Source organism: Sander vitreus, chromosome 4, assembly GCF_031162955.1.
Source record: "Sander vitreus isolate 19-12246 chromosome 4, sanVit1, whole genome shotgun sequence".
Lineage (NCBI taxonomy): Eukaryota > Metazoa > Chordata > Actinopteri > Perciformes > Percidae > Sander > Sander vitreus.
In genome coordinates this window covers 27125876-27142302 of record NC_135858.1, presented here as the reverse complement: position 1 = coordinate 27142302, position 16427 = coordinate 27125876, and the positions used below count along the sequence as shown (strand labels likewise).

The following is a 16427-nucleotide window of genomic DNA, read 5'->3' as shown; positions in this document are numbered from 1 at the left end:
GAGTTTAAAATGCCAACACAAAGAAAGAGGAAGGTAACGGACACGCCCAAAAAGAGTACTGGCAGGTTTCCGGCGGCAACAGAGCAATCCCGGAATTGGAATGTTGTGGATATAGACAAGTGATATAGTAACTTGCGGGGCTTTTGGTTAGCTTTGTAGCTGGGAAACTATAGCTAGCCGCAAACAAACTAGTGCTAGCCAGTCACGACATTCCACCAAGCTAGCTAGATTGCTAAATTAGCGATAAAGTCAATTCAAGAGACGCATTTGTACCACTGGCTCCTGTCTCACAACTGACTGCAAACATGCCTCCTTTGTGTCACAACAACCAGACAATCAATGGAGAACACTTCAGTTGATTAGCCTTGTGGACTTCAGGGCCGTGGGCCAAACCTGAACATAATGTATTGGCATTGGTTGTCGGATTTGTAAAGGAAACGTCCGGTCCAACTCCACATTAATCTGTTTCCTATCTTCGTTGCAATCATCCAGCCCAGTTCCATGACCCGCATGTTAGCCGTTCATTTTTAGACACAGAAGGTGCAGACATAACTCAAAACTTGCAATTTGCAATGGTGGACAGAGTTGGTAACAACTTCAGTAGCAGCTTCTGCTGTAGCTGCTTTTATGTGGCAGTGACTTCCACCTGTTCACCGCTCCCTTTCTTTCAAGGATATACTGTAGCGGCTCTTACACCTCAGGCAGCACTCAGCAAATCCAGCAGCCATTAGCTATAGTCATAAAAAAAATAGTGTGTTGTCACCAGGGGTTAATACATAGACTGTTCAATGTTAGCGGATGGGACATGGACCAAACCAAAAAATCAAACATGGCAAATAATTTTTTCCCAAAGATGGTTTCTGTCATTTAAGGTAGTACTTATCACACTGATCTATGTTCAAGTGTTCATTTTTCTGATAAGTTTGGTTTTTATTAGTTATTTGATGCAATAAAAACCAGGTGAAATGTTTGACAGCTGTGATTGACTCGCAATTGGTCGGGTAGGTATGGGCAGGACTTCGATACGGGGTCTCCACCGCCTAATCACTATATATACTGTGCAGACTCTGGCTCCAAAATTACAAGATGGCGGCACCCGTATCCAGGATATTTTGGCTTCACTTTGTACAGTGGGAGGATGTGGAGACGCATTGTCCATCTTTTTGTACCGTCCATGGTCATCAAAGTGTTGCCAACTCTTTTCCAATGAAAGTAGGTAGTACTAGCTCTAAAAGTCACTAAAGATGCCAGATGATGTCATACACTCATTTCCACATTGGTGACATCATCACGTATCATTTGCTTAATGCTTAGTGGTTGTGTCAGCTAACTGTCTGCTGCTCACGGCCAAAGGGGAGAAGGAGAAAGACCCCGTGCTGTTGGCAGAGAAGCCCTGGACTGTGATTACATGCATTAGCATGCATGGAAATTAATTCTAATATAATATATCTTGCTTTTTCTCTGATGGTTTGAAGTCGCATAATTGTCGCTAGTGGCTTTTTAGCAATAAAGTCGCTAAGATGGTCTAAAAAGTTGCTAAATCTAGCGATAAAAGTTAGCAAAACTGGTTACACAGGGTTATTTGAAATGGTGTGGCCATAGCTTCCTCAATTTTTGACTCCATCAAGATGGTTTACAAATACACTTTCCTTTACTGCAGACATTTAAAGCACAGGTGTGACTCATAGCATTAATGATGGCTTTGTCGTGTAAGAAAGCATGCATAATTTTAATTAATTATATCAATAGTAGAAATTGACGTTAATCCAACTAGCAAACTGATTGTGAGATTGTGTAAGTAAACCACAGCTTGCCATCTAATAAGTGGTTTTGAAATACTTTCCTTACTTAAGATGTTTTCTAAGTGAGGAAAGACTAGTTTCCAATGTCCAAGTTGTCAAAAATGAACTTCATTGTTTCTTCAATTGTTTTTCCTTTTCAGATAATGTATTTCACAAATTAATATATATAACAGAAATTATGTTACAGTATGTCGATAAGACAATAATTTTAACTTGAGCATGTCCAGGGTGTTAGCAGTGCAGTATCATACCCATAGCACCTTTTAGTCTACTTTTTACGTGTTTCCAATATGACATGGAGTTTGCATACTACGCGAAATATTAAAATACTTCTAATAGTAGTTTGACAACATTGTTAATATACTGTATGTTTCCTTTAAAAACTAATACGTGTATGCTTTCACAGAAGTAAAATTTCCTATGCAGGCATTACATTAAGCATGTAGGAATTTCACATTATAGTATTGTTATTTTTTACTGACAGGCCCTGCATAGCTATACAAGTGTTTCAGTTATTCCGGCTGATTAGACTTCTGCTCAGGTTAAAGAAGCTGCTCACAGAAACCAATGCTCTGAGTGTTAACACTCATCTACCATTAGTGGGGGCTGACATCCTGGTTCAGACACAAGTAAAGCATCACATATAGATGATATACATCAGCATCAGAACATGTAGGGTGGATTTGTCCTTGCATCGAACACACACACACACACACACACAAACGCAGTTGTAGTATACCTGGCACTTTGCCACAAAAGCACTCTAAGCTGATTTCTTTGCATACACACACAATAAGGACACACCATTAAAGCAACAGTCTGAGTTTAATTTCAGGGAGCCAATTTGAGAGTTGGGAGTTTAATGCCTACCAATACACTGGAAGACTCTGAAAAGACTTTGAAAAGTCTAAAGTCTGACGACGGGAGCGCGACCCAACTGTAGCAAGACTCTCATGATTCCATTCTGATATTGGAAATTGCTTGAAAAGTTTTTTTGGTCTAGGGTCGGCATAAGTTGAAAAAGGGCTGATCACTTCCTGTTTTTCCCTTCTCCCATCTCCTTATTCCTGCAGGCCGTTTTTGTCCCTTTGCTCTGTTTCTCCTCTCTTGCATTCTGTCATCATCTTCCAGTCTCTGACTCACTTTCTCTACCTAATTAAAGTACAATGAGAACTGCCTGGTCATGTTTAACCATCTGTCTCTTTGTCTGCCTCTTTTACTCTTTCCCTCTCTCTGCAGCCTGAACTACAGTGGCATGTGTCTGGCATCGGATGCACAGTTCAGCGACTTCCTGGATGGGATGGGACCCGCTCAGTTTGTTGGGCGACAAACATTGGCGACAACATCCATGGGTAAGAGAGGTCGTATTTTTGCCATAACCATTTTTCAAAGCTTTTCCCCCTAGCCTCTCAGCAGTTCATCCATGGTAACGAAGATGCAAGACTAAAAAACGTAATCTAACCCTCTTTACTTTCTTATATCAAGTTGAATGATTAAGATTCGAGGGGCATAACTATCACCTTTATTTTGTGAAAAGCCTCTGAAACTCTCCACATAAAAGATGGGTTTGAAAATTGAAAAGAAAAAAGCAGTGTATTTCATCATAAAACTGCACCAAATGATTGCTAAAATCATCTCACATTGGCAAAAAAAAAGTGTCTTACTGCAGAGTTTTTCCTCATCGTCCCTTTACACGTATTCACATCCAAGCCGTATATACTGGATATATATTGTATGCAGCCTGTCCTCCACAGCAGTGATCTACTGTAAGTGGGTCACTTTCCTCACTGGCAGCCAGACAGTGTCCTTGGCCCGCCAACAGTGACACTGACTGGACCAACTCCACTCCAAACCTGCAGTCCAGTCCAACGTTATATAATGTCAGAGAACCCGGAATAACTTGGCCGCCATCTGCGTTCTGTCACTTTCAAAGGAATGCATTTCTCATTTGGGGATATTTAACTGAAAACTGTCATCCAGTGTGACTTCCAGTAAGTGGGAAGTTAGAAGTTACACTTTCTTTACCTGCTCTTTGTCGTTTGGTGCTGTATAAAGCCGGAACAGTGAGTTTATCATAGCTTAGTTGCTAAAAACTGCCATCTGTTGGGGTTAGAAATGAGGTTGATGAGAGCGCTGAGACTGAACTAGGGCTGCACAATATATGTTTTTTTTTGGCGTCATCGCGATATCAGCTGTCGCAATAAACACATCACGAAAGGCTGCGACATACTGCGAAAGACATTCAGAGATGTTTTTGTGTTAGTTGAAAGAAAATATCAGTAGAAAACTGCTATTTAAAATGTAACTGTCATTTTCTTCTTAGTGGTGCTTTTTTATAATCAATTCAATGTTCAATTTGTGCAAAAATAAAATACTGTTGGAAATGCTTTCCTTTCATTTGTTTTAAATGCAGCAAGCAATTTGTGAATATTGAAAGCAACAGAAATGAAGAACTGAGTACACTTTAATATCTGTTAAACGGTATCGCATATTGCATATATTCCTCATATTGTGCAGCCCTAGACTGAATCATGTGTTAAAGATGAAATAAAACAAAAACAAAAAATGAGTTAAAAGATGCTAAAAAGCTAACTGGATTCAATGATAAACTTGTAGCTTGAGGAGGCTGAAGTTCAGAGACCCAAGACTCACATGATGTTTCTTTTTCCGTGTAGTCTCGCATTGCCAGATCTCCACAGCACTGCGTCAGGGCTGGAGTATGGCCTGTCTCAGGGCCGGCCTGTAGCATAGGCAGTATAGGCGGGTGCTAAAGGCGCTATCCATCCATAGAGGCGTTACAGGCACCTCAAAGCCCACACAACAACATAACTACATAGCCTTTATTAGGCCCTATTTTCTGGATTGCCCGGAGACGCAGCATTGTTTCTTTAATACTGAAGACGGAAGATACCACACAGCGCTCTTGTTCAGCACCACAATTTATTGATATTACCAATGTTTCGGTCTCTCTGGACCTACGTCAAGAGTGTATGTTTCCAAAATAAAAACGTCCTGAAAGACATAAAGCTATGCAGTTTCTTTGTGAGTGTATGAACGCAATGATTGGTGGTGGAACTGGCTGTGGTGCAAAGGGGCACCAGCTAAAATCTTGCCTAGAGCACCAAATTTGTCAGGGCCAGCCCTGGTATGGCTGCACCACCTATTTATTCCGGGATCTGCTTTATTTGTATTTCTTTAAACCAATCACATCTGTCCTGGGTGGGGCTAATCCCCGATTGTTGACCGGCTTTATTCCAGAAATGTGCATCTGTTGAGCCAGACTAGTATCCGTGCAATTATCAGTGGTAGAGAAATGCTGACTAAGAAGTCTGTTTTACATTGACATTTATTGAGCAACCAAATACATAGACAATGATCTTCAGTTGGAAAAAAAACTAAGCTCTGTGCTCTCTAGACAATACTCTGACATCTATGACTTGTCTTGTCAGCAGTTATTGCATTTGCCCTTTTCCTGTCCGTCTCAAGAAAAAGTCCCTACAGTCTGTTATAAAACAATTTGCATCACTTCACTTGTGTTTAATGCACTGATGAGTCCAGATATTGTCACTCATTATATTGTAGGCATGGTAAAGTGTTTGGTTCAGAACTAGAGCTGTGCCGATACCAATAACCAGTATCGGAAAAGCATCCGATACTGCCTAAAATGCTTGTATCGGTATCGTAAAGCCTTAGTTTATGCACCGATCCGATTCCACATTTAGCCCAGAAGAAAATCTACTCTAAAGTAGTTTATTTATGTTCTTTTTCTGGTATGACTGACTGTCAAAGTGGATATGTATGACACACTGGTATCAGATCAGTACTCGGTATGGGCCGATAGTGAAGTTCAGGTATCAGAATCAGTATCTGGGTAGCAAAAAATTGTATCAGGCCATCTCTATTCAGAACACCTAAAGATGGAGCTTCAATCTCCGTTGCACCTTCAAAATCCTTGAAACAATTTATTTACATTAAGACAGACATGTGCACTCTTTATAAATGTAACTTTTTTCACATGATGTTACTTGATGCAAACTTTCCTGACACCTCATGAAACGTAATCATGTAAAGACAGAATTTTGAAGAACTTGATTGAACAATGCACACGTTGACCTCCTCCATCCTCAATGCTGAAGTACATCTGTGTTTTTCTCCCATCCAGGTGACGTAGAGATCGGTCTGATGGAGAGGAACGGGGGTCTGGAGGTGGAGGTAGTCCAGGCCAGAGGACTCACTATGAAACCAGGTTCAAAGGGACCTCCAGGTACCACTCTTGTCTGTTGAGTGCTCGATCAAAAGAATCAAAGCTGTGTTTTCTACAGGATGTCACTTTTCCTCAGAAACATCACATGTTCAGAGTCAAAACATAAAATTTGAATCTTTCCGAATCAGAATCAGGATCAGAATCAGAAAAGGATTTATTGCCAAGTAAGTAACACTTAAAGATTTAATGCGTAACTTTTTTATGAACGTCCGTTATATTCAAGCCATTGCCAAATGAGTTGATACAAAGCTAATTAAAGGCCGTTTTACAGTCGCCATAGCCGAGCTGGCGTGCGCCAATGTGACGTCAAAATGACGTAGCAAGTCTCTCTTGTAAACTTACTGGGTTAAGATGAGTTCTTTTATGGCGAATGAAAGGCTTGATCCAACAAAGTAGGTCATTGAATCAAATTGAAGCATTGACGTCAATGCTGCTGCCAGTTCTGCCGTTGTTTACCTTTTTCTTCTTCTTCTAGTCCGTAGAAATAGCAAAGTCGGTAGCCTTTCCTCATTAGCGCCACCTCTGATCAGGAGAAGACTACAACTAGTGTCGTGACCACCACGCGCAAGTATAAACAGTTACGCCGCTCCCATGATGTCACACTGGCGCTCGACAGGTCGGCTACGGCGACTGTAAAACGGCCTTGAGACTATCAGCTCGACACAACTCCGTCTGTATTTCTCAGCATGGCTATGTTCAGAAGATTGGTGTAGTCCGGCAACTTTCGTGCACAGAAACTCAAGTGAAGATAATTACCTCTTCTGAAGAATCCATCATTTTTAATCCTCCGTGTCCTCCTTGGCTACCAGCAACTGCGTGTGGGAGGGGTGGGGGTGCATGATCACGGAAGGTTTGTGTCATGTGGAAGCGCCGACAGAATTGTTGTCATTACTTAGAATTCCTCACGGGGGCGACACAGAAACTACGCACCATAGCTTTAAGAGGAATTTGCCTTGGTAAAAGGTGCATACATAAAAATAAACACATTTAAAGGAAATAAACAATAACTGTAAAAGAAACAATAGCACAAATATATATATATATATATATATATATATATACAATATATATACATATATACAATATAACTGAAACAAGGAATCCAACATATTATTAGCAAATATATAGCCCCACTGCTTACTGGCCTATAGGTAAGGTAGTCACTAGCCATCCACAGATGTGTGCCACATGTATGTTTAATATTAAAACCTTTTAATAGCTTAGTATTCTATGCACAACGAAAGGTATGTATAAAGGCTTTAGGCCGCCCTAAACGTTCTTGTAGGCCTAATTTTATATGCAACTTAATTTTATACAATATACTGTATGTAGTAGGGGGTCCCTGCTCTGTCTCTCTTTCAGTTAAGGGGTCCTTGGTTTAAAAAATGTTGAAGATCCCTGTCTTAGAACATCAAGGTTCGCACATAACATGAATGCACCACAAGACAGCAAATAGCATCAGCTACACACAAACAGAACAGCCTGCAGCGGACATGTTGAATCTAGTGGGATATAGCCTCCAAAAACAGACAAACAAACGCTTGATATGAAAGATGCATGAGTGAAAGAGAGGAAATTGTGTTTTCTGTGTTCAGGGAGTTAACACACACAGCAGAGGGAGATGATCCGCTAAATAAGTAAGATCTACATTTGCCTCTGCTAATGCTGTAGTGAAACACGCAGCATGTTGCTGTGACTTTGAATGCTGCTCTGTAGTATCTGTACGGTAAAAAAAAAGTAGTCTTTCTGAGTGTGTTTTAACAAATGCTCTATCAAGAAATGGTTCGCCAGCTATAATGCCATCAGATTGAAAACAGATCAGCACAGACAGAATATTCTGTGTCACATTGTTCACAGAACTTTATAAACAATGAGGTCATGAATCCAGAAATATCCCCAGTGCAAGCGAGAAATGTTTAACTTAAGCCCTATTCGCACGGGATTAGTATTACCTGGTGACCTCTAGTCATTTGTAATAATGACGGAGGCTGTCTGTGATCTTAATCCCGTGAAAATCAACCATGTCTGATCAGAATTCCCCCGCAAATGATACCATATTTCGCCGAACACCGAGGTCTTGTGATAATATTAGTCCTGTGCGAATCGACATGTCTTTGATTTGGCAGTGTCGTATATCATTTTATCAAAGTTTTTGTTTCCTGTGCACCTTTTTAACCCTCTGTTGTTTGTGTGTTTATTTACAAATAGTCCGATTTTGGAATTTGTTCAAATGTATGACACAATTTGAATATGTTATTAATTGTTATGGTTTATTGACTTACATAACCTTTTAGCTTATAGGTTGTACTGATTTTAGGGATGTGAAGCGTTTGATAATACTTCAAGAAATGACATCACAATAAGCAGAAATACCAATGTAGGCACTGGCGGACCATTTCTATCGCAGAGTTCAAAGGGTTTATATAAATCCAAAGTCTGTGCATTTGTTTTCACATTTTCTATATTCTTTTAAAGGAACCCTGGTGTGTTAGAGACCATTAGCAGCTCATGGACAAGGAGAAACTTGCATGCTGTGAAATCACTCGCACATGTGCACATGCACGCGGGTAACGTGTTATTATTTCACGTTATTAATTCCACTGATACGGGTACGCCAAGAAACACAGCAATACACCATCAAAGGCAGGGGGGAGAATACTGCTAGCAGGAAAAGCAGCTTTCAAACTAGAAAAACCCACTCGGATACGTTTTATGAAATGCATTCAACACGTTTGTTAGACCTCAATGATAAACATAATGTGTTTGGTGAGAAACGCCGATTATTAATGTAAAGTATCCTTTTTTGTGTAATGTGTTTGTAATAGAAGTAGAATGTAAACCCCTCTTCAGGTTTGAAGCCCTCACAAGCCCCCGTCACAGGTGCCATAGTCGCATAGTCTAGTAGTCCACGACGTTCCACTTCCGGGATTGCTCCGTTGCCGCCGGAAATTCCGCCGGATTTCACTCTTTTCAGCCAGATGTCCGTTACTTTCTGCTTTCTTTGTGTTGGAATTCTAAACTCCAGTGGATGTCAGATCTCTGCAGGGTAAATCCAGACAGCTAGCTAGACTATCTGTCCAATCTGAGTTTTCTGTTGCACGACTAAAACAACCTTTGCACGTACACGTTCCACCAAAACAAGTTCCTTCCCGAGGCTTCTGGCGCTTATCGTCGCCTACGACGATTGTGATGAATGCCAAATGCCAAAAACCAGAGCACGCTTTTTTCCCATCCCAGAAAGCTGTGTGGACTAGCCAGACCCTCCTTTGCAGCGCTGTGGAGGAAGGTCTGGCAATGCGAGACTACGGGTGCCATAGTGATTCAGTGACTCTTTTTCTGCACTTGAAAACTACAGCACGCTCCAAGGGTTTTCAGCTTCATACATCATTGCACCTGAAATACATACAGAATCTAAATGTACTTGAAGAGCTGTTAATAAGTTGGCTGCAAAACAATAAATCACCCGAGCACTAAATTCTTGAAGCGAGCAATCAGCTATGATTAATCAGATCAGTTAACCTTTATCTTTTTTTTTACTGTGTTAGTATAGGATAATCCTTTATTGCTCCCCTAATTGGAAATGCAGCGGAAAAGCAGCAGCACAAGACAGAAATGAGTACAGATAGAGAAGTACAAAATAAAATAAAAAATATGAATATATTAATAAATCAAAACAAAAACAAAATAATGATATGTGCCTCTTATAGGAAATAGAAACAGGACTAGCTGTTCTTTTTTTTTTTCATTTTGCAGCATGTTGGATTGCGTAACAACAAACTATTAACTCTGATTGTAGCTCCCCTCTGTGGTTGCATAATATTAAACCAGCCATTGATCCTAATTGCATAAGAAAGAAGAGAAAACGGCATCTGCAAATAAGGAATTACAAAAGACATATGTGGGAAAAACTGTGAGAGAGACACGGATAAAAGAGAAGAGGACAATAAACATAGTATAGCACAAACAAGAGTCGGAGCAGAGAGAAACGAGTGGAGAGCAATTTAGTGTGAATGGAAGAAAAACATGGTAGTGAAAACAGAGATACAGAGGTGGAAGGAAATTTAAAAATAGTATAAAGACCAAGGTGAACCTTGCTCCATATTTCAGTGTGCCAGGGTCTTTAATCTTGTCATATAATGTAACATACAAAGGCTTTGGTGTGTGTGTGTGTGTGTGTGTGTGTGTGTGTGTGTGTGTGTGTGTGTGTGTGTGTGTGTGTGTGTGTGTGTGTGCGCGTGTGTGTGTGCGTGCGTCTGTACAGGTCAGTCAAAATCAGAAGTTTAATCTATTATATAATTTTGGCTTTTGTAACCTGGCAGCAAAGTTTCACTCCAGGGCATACAATTATACACTATATCGTGATATGAGACAAGATATCATCATAGATTTCGGATATTGTAATATCGTTATATGGTAAGTGTTGTCTTTTCCTGGTCCGCAATATCGACATTGAGGTATTTGGTCAATAATATCGGGATATCTGATTTTCTCCATATCGCCCAGCCCTACCTACAAGTACATATGTATAAGTATGCTGTATTTCTTCTTTAAAGCTGTGTGGTGCAGAACTGTAGTACGAAAATGCCGGAAAAAATAAATAAAAAATAGTTTCTGTAGAGAGGGCTGTGCTGTCTCCATGGCGCAGACTCTCGTGATGACAACAATCGTTTGCATGTGTTTGTATAAAGTGTTATTTTTTTTACTTATTCTGATGTTTTCTTGAGGACTTTATTGATTGAGTCCTTTTTTGCACACAGAAAACCAGAGAAACTATTAGTTTCAAATTAGCTTTTTTTGAATGAATACAGGGAAACTCTAGGGAACGATGGGGTTGATGAGCTAGCGCTAACACTAGCGAGCTAATCTGCAAGCAGGTTTACTGCCAACATCCTCACAACCTAAACATCTTTATAGGTTGATTTCCAAAAACTCCCAAAACGACACATACGAACGTTCTATTTACTGATGCACAGTGGCGGTTTAATCATGTCACCACTCTATTTAATGTATGGGGCGCAGTTTTAAAGGGGTGATAGAATGATTATATAGGGTATTTCACACTGTTCCTTAAGGTCTCCTAATAGGGTATGTAACCTTGGTTGGGCTGAAAATGGCCCAAGTGCTATTCTATGGGCCCTTAACTACCCTGTGAATATGGCTGTATTTGGAACATGAGCTTTTCTTCCAAATATGGTATGCTCATGAATATTTAGATGAGCTGCGCGCTGATTGGTTGAGCGAACCACATACACATACATTGGAGACGAGACAGCAGGTCTCATATTTCAGACACTGCAACATTATACATTGTTTGCCTGCTATTTCATTATTAAATTCACTTCTGAGACTTTTTAATGCGAGAAATCAACTATATAAAGCTCAAATATGGGCCTTTTTACGAAAATTGATGGCTAGTTTGATAAGACGTGTCGGACTTCAGGAGCTCCACACAGTCTGACGAGAAAGCAGCAGCCTGCTGGGCTCCATACCCAGGACAAAGACACCGTTTCTGGGTTACTGGACTACCGGGGCTCGGGGCTCTGCGGAGCTGACCAGCTGCCGGCATAACTATCGTATAATTACAGTTTGAATTTCGTCACAGCATGTATAACACAGCTATCCTAAGGTCTTACAAAGCTCTCATTGATAGAGCTCCCCAGCTCACTCGCGGACAAGAGGCGTTTATTTTCCCGATAGTTTGTTTAAATAACTCAACACACATATCCATTATAAGATTAACTGGAACCTGTGGTAAGAGACTGCGGGCGTAACAAGCTTGTTGACCGCGCTCTCACTCCCACACACCGGCCATTTAGCAGGAAGAGGGGATCTGCAGGCCCTGGAGCTCTGTCAGGGCAGCAGCATTTGGTAATCCAGTAACCCAGAAATGGTGACTTTGCGCGGGTATGGAGCACCACGGGCTGCCAGCCGTGACGGAGCTCCATCTAGCTCACAGCAGGCCGGGGTCTGTGAAGGAGGACAGGCCGGGCGGCGAGGCAGCAACACAGGCAGCACCGGCCGCTGAATTCCGACACACAGTCGGACAAAATTTGCAATTAGCCATCAACTTTCGTAAAACGGCCCATATTTGACCTCTACATAGTTGATTTCTCGCATAAAAAAAGTCTCACAAGTGAATTTAGTGATAAAATAGCAGATGAACAATGTATACAATTTCTGAGATCTGCGCGACCTATTCAGAAGACTACCTGATCTCAGATCAGTGGTGTAGCCTATGTAAATGTTTGGGCGTGACAAAGATAGAGACTAGAGCCAAATAAGGAGGAGCCGCCGAGCTGACATCAACTATTAGCTTCGTTGAGATTTGCCCATTTTCAGAGTTTCAAATTGTGAGATTTGTGTCGTTATTCAACTATGACAAGGTAAAATTGGTTTTGCATTCTATCACCCCTTTAAACACGTAGTAAACATTGGGAAACAGAACAGGTTACATATGAGGGAGTTCACGTTTGACTTTTCTGTCTGCTGTCGTTCCAGCGGCCTACATCAAAGTTTACCTCCTGGAGAACGGGATCTGTGTGGCCAAGAAGAAGACCAAGTCAGTGAGGAAGTCTCTGGATCCTCTCTACAACCAGGTCCTGGTCTTCTCTGAAAGCCCACAGGGGAAAGTGGTGCAGGTGAGATACACCATCATGGCCTACTGATTCACAACCCAGACAAACCAGCAAATAGTATTAAATGAAACAGACATTAAACTTGTTTTCAGCTTTTACAGTTTGTTTCATGCTGTTTACTTTCAAAACAACCAAGAGAAGGATAAGATAGCAAATGTATTATAAAAGATGGAAACCGCTTACTAATATCCTTTATTGCCTTGAACCATGAAACCTGACTCAGTGGTACGTTAACACTAGAAGTGCCGGAATTCCATAACTACTAGAATTGCTGTGAGTGGTCAAATTGAAATTCATTCAACTTAACTCATTACAGCCAAATAACAATTAAAAGTATCTTATTTGAACATTTATAACCTAACCTAACCTGGCACTGCCTCCGTTTTGGCGTCCGCTGTGGTGCGCAGCGCTGCTCGGACCGTGCGACGCTATCCTTTTTTTCTCCATAAACTTCGCTCTCAGCTCCTCTGCCAGTTGCTCCATGAACTTCCTCCGGGCAGTTTTACTGCTGGTGGAGAGGATGTGTGCAATGATTCCAGTCAGTTCGAGGATGTATAAATTATATGAACACGTAGACAGCCGGCGGCCATCTACGTGGCTGAGCACCCAGCACTTGCCTTCTGATTCAGAACAGAGTCCATCCACGCCATATTTATTGAAGTAGACTACGTTACCGACTCTGGCTTTGCCTCCGGCCCATCGGTGATGCCCACACTTGTTACTCGAGACCGCTAGTGACGTTTCTCTGACAGAGACGATGATAGTTACTAAGCAACCAAAATGCATCTTCAATTGGAAACCAGCCTTATTACGTGCACAATGACAAAGCTAACGGGCTAATGTTAAGCAGGTTATAATGTGTACCATGTTCACCGTCTTAGTTTACAGTGTTTTATTTGCTAACTAGCACTCAACACAAAGTACAGCTGAGGCTGTTTGGAATATCACTAGGTTTGCAGGTATTTAGTCATAAACCAAAGTACTGAAGAAATGTTTGACCTGACTGCTAGATGAAACATCAGGCGATCAACAAAATTATTGCAATTCACCCTGAGGAGCATATGAATGTGTGTACCAAATTTCATGGCAATCCACCCAATAGTTTTCAAGATATTTCACCCAAAACCCCCGAATGTGAACCTCATTATAGGACTTTGTGCCAATCCAACCGGTAGACGTTGACATACATAGGCTTTCACACAGGAAACAGATGTTCCTGTGCAGGAAATATCACTTTTACTACTTAAAAAAGGTTTTAACCCAAACTACAAACCTTTTTACTAATCTTAACTTTTTGTTTTGGTGCCTAAACTTAACTGTTCAAACATTATCGGTATAATTCAACTATTCAATGACATTCATACTAATTAAACCCATTCCCACTTTTTCAACTATTCTCACTACTTCACCTTCGTCTTACACATTCAATGCAGAGTAGCGTCAGCCTTTCAAAATACAGCATTCACTCCACAATTTCTTCAGAAATTGCATTCTCCAGTTAATATTAATCTTCTGGGGAACATGCATGTCTGTACAAAATGTAATGGCAATCCATCCAATATTTTCTGTGGTGGATGGAGCGACAGCCCGGCATTGCCATCCATAGAGAGATAAAAGTTAATTCATAACACAAATCACATACCAGTCCCCCCACATCGACATCATAAAATAGGAAGAAAAAGAGTTTCACCAGGATCATGCGTATTGATAAGTGTATGTTAGAAAGATCTCTCCCGGCTGTCTTTTCGTGAGTATGTAGAAAATGGTGAGGAGGTGTAGAGGAGACGCAGCAAGAAGAGGCTGGGAGGAAGAGCTTGACATTTACAGTGAGCATCTGACCTGAGGGACCATGGAGGCCGTTTGAGCAGATTTTGTTCTTTCAGTTGTTTGAGCTTCAGCTGCTCTCAGGAACAAATATGCCACAAAAGACCAACTGAGAGCGTCCTTCTCTCCAGGCCGTTCTAGTCTCCTTCCATCATTTTCTTCTCTCTCCTTCAATCTTTATTTCATTCCCTTCTTTCTTACTTTGTGTCGCGTCCTTTATTATATTTTCATGTTAATTAAAGAGCCCCTATTATACGCCTTGTCAGCGTCATATTTGTACACTTAGGGTCTACTAGAATAGGTTAACATGCTTTGATGTTCAGAAAAAACATTTTATGTTTCTCATACTGCCCATTGCTGTAGCTCGTCTGCCTGAAACACTCTTTCTGAGCTCTTGAAAAAGCCCCTGAAAAGCCTTGAAAAAGTCTGCTCTGATGGTCAGCTGGCCCACTCTGATGTGATTGGTCAACCAAATACAAACAAGCCAATGGGCTGTGCTTGCTCAGGCAGCACCTATGGGCAGCACAGATGAAAAACTGGGCTCAATCTCTCAATCAGTGACATCACTAATTGAGGAATTTCAGAATCAGAATCAGAAAGGGTTTTATTGCCAAGTACGTTTTTTAACACATACAAGGAATTTGTTTTGGTGTTGTTGGTGCACGTCACATATTCTTTAGATTGAATATTAAACAATATAAGTATAGGTACAAACAATATAAGTATATGTACACAGTATGTATTAAGTTAAAAATAAAGAATAAATAAAGATATAAATAAAAAATAAAGAGCATTACAGCAGAGAGAGAACAGTGACATGAAGGTGGAGTGTCAGGGTGGTTTCCGGGCCTTGTTAATGGTTGGTGGAGGGGAAAAAGCTGTTCATGTGACGTGAGGTTTTGGTCCTGATGGACCTCACAGGGGAGTGTCTCAAAGAATTTGTGTCCGGGGTGGGAGGCACGCTTCAGAGTCCTGGTGGCGTAAAGGTCCTGGAGCGGTAGCAGATTGCAGCCAATCACCTTCTCTGCTGACCGAATGACACGCTGCAATCTGCCCTTGTCCTTGGCAGTGCTAGCAGCATACCAGATGGTGATGGAGGATGTGAGGATGGACTCAATGATGGCTGTGTAGAAGTGCACCATCATTGTCTTTGGCAGGTTGAATTTCTTCAGCTGCCGCAGGAAGTACATTCTCTGTTGTGCTTTCTTCACGAGGGAGCTGATGTTCAGCTCCCACTTGAGGTCCTGGGAGATGGTAGTTCCCAGGAAGCGGAAAGACTCCACAGTGTCAATTGTGGAGCCACAGAGGGTGATGGGGGCAGGTGGGGCTGGGTTCTTCCTGAAGTCCACAACCATCTCCACTGTCTTTAGAGCGTTGAGCTCTAGATTGTCTTGCTTGCACCAGGTCACCAGGTGGTCAGCCTCCCACCTGTAGGCGGACTCGTCTCCATCAGAGATGAGTCCGATGAGGGAGGTGTCGTCCGCAAACTTCAGAAGCTTGACAGACTGGTGACTGGAGGTGCAGCTGGTGGTGTACAGGGAGAAGAGCAGGGGGGAAAGAACACAGCCCTGAGGGGATCCGGTGCTGATGGTCTGTGAGTCGGAGACGTGTTTCCCCAGCTTCACATGCTGCTTCCTGTCAGACAGGAAGTCAGTGATCTACCTGCAGGTGGAGTCAGGCACGCCTAGCTGGGAGAGTTTCTCCTGTAGCAGAGCCAGGATGGTGTTAAAGGCAGAGCTGAAGTCTACAAACAGGATCCTGGTGTAGGTTCCTGCGGAGTCCAGGTGCCGGAGGATGTAGTGGAGGGCCAGGTTGACTGCATCGTCTACAGACCTGTTGGCTCTGTAGGCAAACTGCAGGGGGTCCAGGAGGGGGTCGGTGATGTCTTTGAGGTGTGAAAGC

General features: G+C 41.7%; 1 protein-coding gene across 4 annotated transcripts in view; it reads left to right on the top strand.

Moving 5' to 3' along the window:
- The window catches only part of rims4 (regulating synaptic membrane exocytosis 4), a 65550-nt gene that overhangs the window by 42222 nt on the left and 6901 nt on the right, over window positions 1-16427 (top strand). For all 4 annotated transcript variants that reach the window (XM_078247538.1, XM_078247535.1, XM_078247536.1 and 1 more), the window contains 3 exons: window positions 3042-3154; window positions 5965-6066; window positions 12565-12704. In XM_078247538.1, coding sequence (XP_078103664.1) covers window positions 3042-3154; window positions 5965-6066; window positions 12565-12704 — 355 coding nt within the window. The remainder of the gene's footprint in view (window positions 1-3041; window positions 3155-5964; window positions 6067-12564; window positions 12705-16427) is intronic.